The sequence below is a fragment of the Nannospalax galili genome, unplaced genomic scaffold, assembly GCF_000622305.1.
Source record: "Nannospalax galili isolate Female #2095 unplaced genomic scaffold, S.galili_v1.0 scaffold879, whole genome shotgun sequence".
NCBI lineage: Eukaryota > Metazoa > Chordata > Mammalia > Rodentia > Spalacidae > Nannospalax > Nannospalax galili.
In genome coordinates this window covers 4,722,549-4,733,629 of record NW_008346261.1, presented here as the reverse complement: position 1 = coordinate 4,733,629, position 11,081 = coordinate 4,722,549, and the positions used below count along the sequence as shown (strand labels likewise).

Sequence of the window (11,081 nt, the reverse complement as noted above, 5' to 3'; positions counted from 1 at the left end):
TGTGTGTGTGTGTGTGTGTGTGTGAGAGAGAGAGAGAGAGAGAGAGAGAGAGAGAGCGCCAGCCTCTGGCGTGGGTCTCAGGCTACATGGTCAGTATGAAATACTGGGTCCTGGGCAGGACACCCCCCAGGTGTTTAGCATCTATGTTATCTTGGGTGGGTTTCTTAGCCTGTCTGGGCTTATTTCTCCTCCTGTGTAAAATAGTGATAGACTTATCTCTTTCGTAAGTACTATGAGTGAATGTAAGTACTTAGAACAGTCCCCAGAAAATAAGTGCTGACATAGTAACAGTGACCATGTGCGAGCTTAACCTTGTGTAAAACACCCTGAGGCCTTTGGGATGCAGGGAATTGGTTTCCTAAGAGCCCTCGTCTCCCTTTCTTTCCCTGGAAGCACTTAGTTGGTCGACTGATTGGCAAGCAAGGCCGGTACGTGAGTTTTCTGAAACAGACATCTGGTGCCAAGATCTACATTTCCACCCTGCCTTACACCCAGAACATCCAGATCTGCCACATAGAAGGTCAGTGGCAGCACTGCCGTCTTTAATTCCCGTGCATGAAATGTAAGGAAGTAGTCCCGAACGCTCTTCTTTGGAATGTTAGCCTCTTATTAGAAACTGCATCTCTTCCTAGACACAGGGAGGCACTGGTGCTCTGCAGACTCCCCCAGTTCAGAGACTGAAGGAAACTTGTGTCCCCCTGCACCACCCCTCTAGCCAGGAGAGCCATGAGTGCTCATTGGGCAGGGCCAGTGTCCTGGATCTCTGAGCTTTCTGGTTGAGGAAGGAGCTCTGCACTTTTCCCATCTGCCAGCTTCTTTTGTTCAAAGCATGGGTCAGAATGGCAAAGATAACAGTTAACAGAGGACTGTGTTTAAATGACTTTATTCCTAAAGCAAAGCTCTGTTTGGTGCTCTTTGAGGCGTCTGAATTCTAGAAGTTCTGCAGTGCAGTGTTGGTGTGTTTGTGTTTGTAGTCGTACTTCTCTTACCCATGGTGGCTGTGTCTTTTGCCCTTTAGGCTCTCAGCATCATGTAGACAAAGCTCTGAACTTGATTGGGAAGAAGTTTAAGGAACTGAACCTCACCAATATCTACGCACCACCATTGCCTTCATTGGCACTGCCTTCTCTGCCGATGACATCCTGGGTGAGCACACTCGCTGAAATTTGACTCCTCACCCCTTCCCCTAAACTTACTCCACTTGAGAAATCTTAATCTATAGGCCAGAACGCCCATGAGTACGTGACCTCCCACCTCTGGCCTCCATCAGCCCCCTGCCAGTGTGTTCTCTGAAGGAAGGATAAAGTACTGGCATGAAACCAGGCGGGCCTCTTGTTCCCCACATGGGAGGACCACACTCTTCTGCCACCTGGGCATGCTTCCTATTTTCTAGTTATTCGCCTAAAAAGAACTAAGCCAGGAGACTGGGCGTGGGGCTCCCCAAAGCTGAGGCTGTTCCTAGAGTCACCACCTAGCACCTGAGACCTGGTAGGACCTGCCAGGGAAAATTTGGGTGAGATTTGCAATGGATCTTTCTGTTCTTTCTAGTCTGCTGGGCTGAAGAGCAGCCCTGGTGAAGGATTCCCTTCCTCTTCCCTCTCCCCAGGAACTGCCTAGATTGTGGTTGGTAAATACAGAGCCCCACGGTAGAAGCTCTGAAGTTTAGCAGGAGAGAAGCTGTTCTCTCCAGGGCAGTTGGCAAACATGCCTCTGGCCCTAGTCAGGCCTCTTGTCACTGGGAGTACACTGCAGAGTTCTGTGGGCCACAGACTATTTACTGCATTTCACACAGATGGGCTAAGCAAGCTGCTTCAGGAAAATTGGTCCCTTGGGCTTTGTTTAGGATGGTACGCATTTCAGTTCTGTGTCTTCCCCCACCAGAGACCCTTGTGCTATGGGGGAAGGAATGAATGTTTCTTTCACTGTGGGCATTAGGGAGTGGGCTGGGCCCCACTCCATGCTTTACGCCTGAGTTAGAGGTTTTCCCCAGGAGGCCTGGCTGGCTATAGCCTCTCTTAAAATAATGGAGTAGTTTGTATGGGTGGTTTCCTTCCCTTATGTTCTGCTTGGCTTAGCCGGCTGGGGAGGAGACCCCAGGTACTTTAGGGACAGCAGGGCTGGGGTAAACCTATGGAAGTCAAAGGAAGCTCTTGGGGGCTACCAGGCTTAAAGGTGGTTTCAGAGCCCTCCTGTGTGCAGTCCGCCTTGCTGCCTGTAGCTTGGCATTGGGAAAATTAGTGCTGAATACAAGTCTTTTAAAGACCATGGTGATCTCTGCTAGGGCCTTTCACATGGGGTTTGGCAGCTGAGCATGCCTATAGGCAAGAACCCAGAGTGAGAATGGATTAGGGGATGTCTGTGGAGGGTGGAGGAGAGTAGGAGCTAGGGGATGAGGGCAGAGCACAGAAGAGTGGGCAGGACACCAACCCTGGCAGACCTCTGGCTTGAGGCTGCTGCACGTTCTTCAGAGGCAGAGGAATTCTGACAGGCCATAAACTGGCGTCAGCTGCAGGTCCAAAGGGGCTTGAGGGCTGGCTAGCTCTTACTCTCAAGCATGTTGTTCCAAGCAGCAGCTCACTCCCATATTTGCCTTCTCTGGCTCTTACAGACTCATGGAAAGAGGTGGGAGGGAGGGCAGTGCTCTGGGGCATGGAACCTGCACCTCCTGTTTGAGGTCCAACACTGCATTACACAGTTGGCCTCTGGCTGCCCAGTGTCTGCTGGGGATTCTCCTGTCCGATCCTGAGATGAGGCTGCTTCTAATGGCAACTCCTGGTATTGCAGCATAACAGTCGCAGTCAGGGAGGTAGTTCTTGAACCTCTGCCATCTGGGTACCATGTTGTTGTGGATGGCTGTGCCAGTTCAGAGACTTGCCCTCAGGCCATATCCCACCTGAGAAGGACTGATGCAGTGTCGACTTCCTTTTTCTCCTACAGCTCATGCTGCCCGATGGCATCACTGTAGAGGTCATCGTGGTCAACCAGGTCAACGCCGGGCACTTGTTTGTGCAGCAGCACACACATCCCACCTTCCACGCACTGCGCAGCCTGGACCAGCAGATGTATCTCTGTTACTCTCAGCCTGGGATCCCCACCTTGCCCACCCCAGTGGAAAGTAAGTGCTGCCCTAGAGAGTCAGAGTCCTGGGTTATGGCCAGACCAAGAGATGGAGCCTCAAGGTTGCCTATTCTGCCCTTGTTAACTGTTCTGGAATTCTTCATGGGACAGCATCCCTGAGTTTTTGCATTGTTGTGGAATTGTGCTGGGTTGAGTTTCCTTGCTAGCCAAAGCTAGTGTTTCCATTGATCAACAGAGCAGTGGAATTGAGTGGCATTTTTGACTGGTGGAGTCACATCCCAGTCCTGCTTTTTGTCTTCTAAGGAGAGTGATACTAAGTAGTATCTAGGCTTGTCCATCAGGATGCAGGTAGATAGGTTTGGATACACTGTATACATGATGTAAGTACTTCATGCATATGTTGGTCACAGCCCTCCTCAGCCCACCAACCCCGTGCAGTGGGTTAGGTTAGCTCCACATGACAGGTAAGGAAGCTGCCTCTGAAGTGAACTCAGGTAGCACTTGAGCAGGAGCTGGCATCGTACTGGTACTTTAGTTGTTTTATCAATGAGGACTGAATGTCAGCATTTCTCCCAACCCCCTCAAAGACTCCTAAAACCTGTGGTTCCTTCATGGGCTTTGAGGCATGAGGAAAAGCTTTGGAGTGATCTGTGACCTTTTTTTCCCCCTTTTATAAGAACAAGGGTTTAATTTTCATAAGCTCCTCCATGCTGCCTTAGCCATTGCAGTAAAGACCAAACTGGAGGCTAAGAGGTAGCTGCACCATGGCCTCTCTATGGATCAGGACTGACTGTGGTCAGCAGCCACCTGGGGTGCCGCTAGGGGTACTGCTATGACCCTCATCCCACAGGACCACAGCCTTGTTGGCTGCCCATTTTGCATTAACTGAGGCAGAGACTAGATGGTTTGGGATATAGACCTAGGAATGGCCTTCTGGTCAGACCCTAGTCTGAGTTGTGTAGCCTGGAGCAGACCCTAGGTGCCAGGCCACCAGGTTCTGCTCCCCTTGACAGTTCTTGATTTCTTTAGGAACAATTTCTTAAGAATTTAAGGCATCCGGGCTAGGGGATAGCTTAGTCAGTGAAATCCTTCCCTGAGGACCTGGTTTAATTCCTCCATGTAAAAAGAGCTGTGTGTGGAGATATACACTTAGAGTCTTAAGCGCTGGGGAGGTAGAGATAGGCAGATCCCTGCAGCTTGCTGGCCAGCCAGCTTAGCCTACTTGGTGAATAACAGGCCAGCGAGAGACCTTGTCTCAAAAAGAAGGGCAGTGGCTGAGAAATAACCAAAGTCTGCCCTCTGACACACATACACCCCCCCCCCACACACACACATGAACATGCATGCACACATACAAAAGGAAGGCCCTGCTCCCTATTCTCTGAGTTCTGTATTTTACTTGGTTTGTTCTGGTCTATGTGTTTGATTCAGGCCTCAGTAAGTTTCAGAGTAATGGATCCAGACTGAAGGCTCTTGAGGATTGGGAGTTTTGGAGTTGTCATATGTTAAGATAATTTCTTGTCTTGGGCTCTGGGGGAGGTTTTGCTGAGGTTTCATTGTGGTTCCTGTCCCCTGCCCATGGAGGTGCATGCCTCTGAGGAGTAATGTGGGATGGTGGGGGCCCTCCCTGGGTCAGATGCATTCCACACACTCGTCCTCCTGCCTTGCAGTTACGGTCATCTGTGCTGCCCCTGGTGTGGATGGGGCCTGGTGGCGAGCCCAAGTAGTGGCCTCTTATGAGGAGACCAATGAGGTGGAGATTCGTTACGTGGACTACGGTGGATATAAGAGGGTGAAAGTCGACGTGCTCCGGCAAATTAGGTGAGTGGGACTCTTCTGACAGTTGTGTGCCCTGCTTGGCATGGGGTGTGTGGCTCAGTTCGACCCAGCCTCAGATGGGCTTGGTTCTTCGCTGCTGCTGCTTACTGTGTGTTAGCAGAGCTGGGAGTAAACAAACACGATGACCTGCCTTGGTTATGCAGAGCTAGGAGGCCAGATGATGAGAGAAGCCCAAAGTCAGACATAAAGGAAGCAGGCTGATTTCTGAATTTGATGTGGGAAGTCCCTCTGAGTCAGGTTTGGAGCAGGTGCCTGCCTGTGTTCAGGTGCTGGGACCTGTGGCTCCCTTGTCATCCTGAGTTGTAGATGTCACTGTGCTAAGCAGAAGGTAAATCCAGATGCTGGTGGTCCATGTTAAACTCGTCCCTTCCTTGCCTTTCTAGGTCTGACTTTGTGACCCTGCCGTTTCAAGGAGCAGAAGTCCTTCTGGACAGTGTGGTTCCACTGTCAGGTAACAGGTGGGGCCTCCCACTGTAGGCTGGGCATCGGTGGGCATAGATCTTTCTTGGAACCCTCACTCTCACCTGGAGGCTTGTGTAAACACAGTTCTGCTACTGTTTATTTCTGGTTGAGTAGGTCAGGGCTAAGGTCTAGGAACCTGAATTTCTAACAAGTTCCAAGACAATGCCTGTGCTGCTATGGATCCTCATTTGGGGTCGACGGCCTTGAAGTTTACCCAGGCTGCCAGCTTGAGAGGCTCCAGTGAGGCACTTTAGAACATAGTCCAGCAGTGCTGCTTGGCAAGGTCACTGCCCCATAGAGCCTTGTTGGGACCACACTGACACCCTGGGTATCTGAGATTGAAGGCATTGCCAGAGGGAGGAGCACTGGCAATCCTTAGCCTCGATTATCCTCTCTGGCATGTTGGAATGGATCCTGACTGTGAGAATTGCATGCCCCTGGGCACTCGTGTGTAGAAAGTGTTCAGATAACAGCTTCTTATGGCTGTAGCAAATAGTTTATCCCATTGCCCTCTCTTCAAATTGGGCTCCTTCAGATCTTATCCAAAGTAATTTAAATACCTTAGACACACTATATATAGTTTAACTAGGCCTGGTGCTGCACACTTGTAACCTCAGCATACAGGAGGCTGAGGCAGGAGGATTACTGTATGAAGCCTGCCTAAAGAAAAGCATTACAATCTGGCTGAAGTCATGTCATTCATAACAGCAGCAGGGCTGTTGTTCCATTTCCTTCCTTCTGCTGGCCTTCTCCGTTTCTGTGCAGCTAAGCAGTCTGTACAGACCTGCTGAAACCTTCCCTCCCTCATCCAATAAACTCTTGCCTTTCATCCTTCCACTTCCTGCCTCGGGTGTGTTCTCGGACATCACTTAATCCAGCAGAGTAGAAGCTACCTTGCTGTCCCACCTACCATAGAGCAGCTTTCCATACTGAGCCCACTGCCTGGATTGGAATTCCACCGCCACCTTGTGAGAACTAGTTGACCTTTGGTGCTCAGCCTTTGCCTGTAAAGTGGGTCTTCTGGGGTTTGCTGGTTTGGTGGAGGTGCATACACTTGCTCAGTGCATCTGACCCTCAGGAATGGGGTATATTTCTATTGACAGCAGCTTGTAGGGCACATGCAGCTGGAACTCTGAGTTTACCCACTTGAAGTTTTGGCAGGTGACAGTGCTTTGCCTTCTGAGCATCTAAACCTTTTCTTCTCTTCCCCAAGATGATGACCACTTTTCACCTGAGGCAAATGCAGCCATGAGTGAGATGACGGGGAACACAGCACTGCTGGCCCAGGTGTGTGGTGTGGGGGTGAGGCTGACTGGCCAGGGGTGGTCAGGGAGGCTCCTGCCTTACTCATCATAAGTGTCTGGGCTTCTTGGCAACAGATCTTTAAATTTGTTCCTGGGCTGGAGAGATGGCTCAGTGGTTAAGAACATTGGCTGTTCTTGCAGAAGACCCAGGTTCGAATCCCAGCCACCCACATGGCAGCTAACAACTCTGTCTGTAACTCCAGTTCCAGGGGATTTAACAACCTATTCTGTCCTCTGCAGGCATTGCACAACACGGGTACACTTACCTACATGCAGGCAATACACACATACACATGAAAATAATAAATAAAATATTTAAAAACAAATTCCTTCCTATGGGCAGGAGCCTTGGGGTAACCAGCAAGCTTTAAAAAGAGGTGCATAAGCCAGGCCTGGCAAACACTCTGGTGCTCCGGAGGCTGAGGATAGTGACTTTGAATCCTGCCTGCTTACAGTAGAGCCTTTCTCAAAAATAAAAGTGCATAGAGTAGTTTTAAAAGGTTTTCTGTCTCTCACATCCCTTTAGGTGACAAGCTACAGTGCGACTGGCCTTCCTCTGATTCAGCTGTGGAGTGTGGTTGGAGATGAAGTAAGTCTGCCTGCTTCCACCAGAGTGACTGCCAACAGCGGTGGGCTGACTGGGAACTGGTCCTCACAAGTCAGATGACACAGCTGTGAACCATTGCCACCATGGGGACACTCTGGGTGCTGTGGTTAGAGGTGGTAATGTTAGTGTTGTAGTGTTGTCTAGGGGGCGGAGTCTAGCTCGGGAGTGCTGTTAACCCTCCTGTAACTCCCAGGTCAGCTATTCCCTACACTTGAGTATCCTGAGTGCTGAGCTGGGGATCCAGCTCCTGGACCTCTGTCCATTGGCTTCTCCTATCCTAACAGTGTCAGAGCTCAGGTTTCTTTCAGTATGTTAGAAGTCTATCCTAGTCCTAGTGGCAGCAGAGTACTTAAGTAAAGGTCCTATTGTAGTCAAGCCCTGAGCCTGCACCTGTCCACTGGCTGATGATTCGGGGCTTGGGAAGGAGAGCCCATGTTGGCTTGAGAGGTGGCCCCGAGGTGCCATGCAGCACTCTCAAGGAAGCTTTGTTTTCCAGGTGGTGTTGTTAAACCAGTCACTGGTGGAGCGGGGCCTTGCGCAGTGGGTTGACAGCTTCTACGCCAGCCTTTGACCTTGGCCTCCGGAGCTGCTGCTTGAGTCTTTTTTGCACTGTTGAAATTGGGCTTGGCATTCAGGACAGAGATTTTAACAGCAGAGTAACAAACTTTGTGCTCTCAAGTCTTCTTTGTCCCCTTCTGTAGTCCTGTTGAGAAGACGTTTCCTCCCTGAGGAACTGTGGGTTCTTTTCAAAGCCATAGGATGGTATTCTACAAGCCAGCTGGCTTAAACTCATTCTAAAGCAGTTTGAAGGAAGGAAGGTATGTCAACCAGGTTGTCCTGCTCCCCTTTTTTCCCTACCCTCTCCTCACCAAAACCCCAGACTGCAGCGGGCAGGCCAGGGGTGGGGGCTGGCTCGAGAGGGTCTCTTTTATTTCAGCCTTTCTTCAGGAAGCCAGACATGAACTGACTAATTGGTATCGATTCCCTGTACAGCTCACATAAATGAATTGATGGTGTTTAGCCAGTTTTATATACTTCCTCCAGGTCCCTAGGAGCTCAGACCTTTTTTTAAATGCAGATGTAAATATGGAGCAATTGTCACACCTGACCCCAGGGAGTTGGGAACAGGGAGCTGTTACCCTGCCAAGCCTGGTTGTAATTTGTAACCATTTTCTATTGTGCAAACTCTGTAAATATATGTTTAAAAGTGTAAAATTTTGTACAAGACACACTGGAAAACAAAGGGATTCAAGACTTTTCCACACACTTCACCTGTAAGCAGAGCTGGTCCCATGGAACGGGATAGCCTGTCCCAGCGCACCTGCCAGGGGCTCCTGTGGTTTCCCGTGTGCCAGACAGGAGGCGCGTGGGGAGGATTGTCATTTGGAGATTTTTTTTTTTGGCTGTACACATTTATTTAAAACAAAACAAAACAAAAAACTCATTAAATTAATCTTGCAGTGGTGTGTTTGATTCTTTTATAGACTGGCTTTAGCATTGTGCAATTTAAGAGTAAGTAACTCAACTTGAACTTACATAAATCTCGAATTGTATAAACTATAACTTTGAGTCTATTTTTCTTCAGTGGTGGAAAATACTTGGGGTGGGAAGTAAAGAGGTAGTTGCATATGGTGGACTTGAGGACCCAACTCTGGACCTTCAAGGACCACAACAAAGAAGACCCCCTGGTCTTAGAAGACATTTTGGCAGAAATCTCTATCTCCCTTTTCTCTTTTCCTTGCCCCACCAGGTGGCAGCCAAGCCTCTTCTGGTTTCTGCACTCAAATGTGTATGAAGCCTGGCATCAGTTTAAAGTTTCTAAAACCAGTAGTTGTGCAGTCTTTGGCTATGCATGAAGTCATTTAATCTGTGGCTGTCAGACTGGTATGGAAGTGTGTTCATTCTGGACACCGCCACTGCTGCAAGGCTGAGTGTAGTATATGAACAACTTAGCCCTGGGCATAAAACAACTTAAGCAAAATCACATTCAATGGCCACTAGGACCTGGTGCTAATGGCAGCTAAGAATGCAGCAGAGCTTGCTGGGTGTCCAGCTGTGTGTAAGTAGGAGCAGTCATAGATCTGACCACCTTATGAGGTAGGTGACTAAGTGACAAGAGCAGATCCAAGTCCCACCTACACTGCCCTGGTGATAATTATGGTTTTGGCCAAGTTGTGTTATTCCTGGGGCTAAGCTGTTTGAATACTGCCTTGCAGCAGCAAGAGTGTCTATAGAAACTAACACTCTGGGCAGAGCTTGTAAGACCAGAGTGAGCTGGCCTTTATGGGCCATAGGGGGGTGGGGGTGGGTGCAGGGGTTAAGCAGAGAACACAAGGTTCAGGTTTGGGGAGAGGATACAGAAGGTGGGGGATAGAGACACAGACCAGGGGGAAGTTCTGATGTCACCAGAGTGCTTCCTCTGGGATGTACAAGGTGTGAAGACAGGATCCTCAGGCCAAATCTACAAGGCCTGGGGAGAAGATGGGTGTTTGGTCTTGCAGGTCTTAAGGACTGTTTAGCCTTGGAGGATGGCTCCCTGGAACATGGCTTTGAATTGGGAAGGAAAAGCAGGTTGGAGGACCAGTCATGAAGACACATACTTTTGAAACAGTCGCTCTTAGAGAGGAGCAGAGTTCTGGAAGTCTTCTGGAGAAGTGCATTTGAAATGCCTGTATCACATCCAGGGAGCATCAGCATGAATCAGAAACTTGTGGAAGAAGCTGGTGCTGTGAAGAGATTGGACTATCTATTGGGGATGAGGGGCAGATGGGATGGGTTTTTTCTACTTGTTCACTGCAGTTGTTTGTGTCCTCGGTTCCCTCAAAGACCAGGAGGAATGGCCGGTCTTAGTGGAGCCTGGGTTCTGGGGTTAGTGCTGCAGTGAGTACAGCCTGGGTTAAACCAGGATCAATGTATGTCAACTGAGAACTGAAGTCACTTGTAGCCATCACAGGCTTAAGGTAAAACAAGATTAGGCACTGCAGGTCCAAAATGCTTACTGTGTTGTAGATAATGAGTTTGCCACAACCTAGTGAGGCAGGAAGGTCTTCATAGCTGGGCTACTTAGAAAGTGGGCAGAGTCCAGTCTCAAAGCCAAGCCACTCCAGGCAGAGTGCTCTTTCTTTTTTTTTTCATTTCATTTATTATTTTTATGTGTATGAGTGTATTGCCTGCATGTTTATAGTGCACCCATGTAATGCAGTGCTCTGGAACTGGAGTTATGGATGGTTGTGAGCAGCCAGTGCTCTTAACCCCTAAGCCATCTCTAGCCTCTAGGCCGAGTGCTTATAACCATTGCTCCTCTAAGCAGCATGGAGTCATCTTGCCTTGATCCGTGGTACCTACATGGTGAGCCTAGAGAAAGGTTTTGGAACTCAGTATGGGGTGGAGGTGGAGACAAAACAGGAGCAATCAATGGCTTTGCTTCTGTGAAAGATTAAAGTCTAAGAAACATGGGACTAGAGAGATGGCTTAGTGGTTAAGGGCACTTGATGCTCTTCTATAGAGGTCTTGGGTTGGGCTCGCAGCACCCACATGGCTACCTGTGCAACTTAAAATTTTCTAAGAGCCATAAAGTCCAATAGGAATCTCAGGATTATTCATTTAAATGTCATTTTGGTATGAAATAGACAAAAAACTGAGGGGGTTTGAGGCAGAATTTTGTATACAGAGGCTTTGAGATCTGTTGTTCACTTTGCCCTTCTGGTGTTTCTGTTCAGACTGTCCACAGTTTGGGGCTCCATAGCTGTACATGGCTTTTGGCTGCCACCTTGGACAGCCCCTGATAGTAT

At 49.1% G+C, this 11,081-nt stretch overlaps 1 protein-coding gene and 1 pseudogene across 1 annotated transcript; both read left to right on the top strand.

The window, feature by feature from the left end:
• The window catches only part of LOC115071958, a 17,652-nt pseudogene extending 17,290 nt beyond the window's left edge, over nt 1-362 (top strand).
• Nucleotides 363-393: 31 nt separating this feature from the next.
• On the top strand, nt 394-8,743 carry LOC103741799 (A-kinase anchor protein 1, mitochondrial; the record flags this gene model as incomplete). Its single annotated transcript, XM_029568105.1, is given in 8 exon segments — nt 394-520; nt 1,019-1,146; nt 2,938-3,115; nt 4,749-4,899; nt 5,301-5,368; nt 6,593-6,666; nt 7,210-7,272; nt 7,787-8,743. Coding segments are annotated over 8 exon segments (864 nt in total), but the record flags the coding sequence as incomplete, so codon positions are not given.
• Between the last annotated feature and the right edge of the window lie 2,338 nt (nt 8,744-11,081).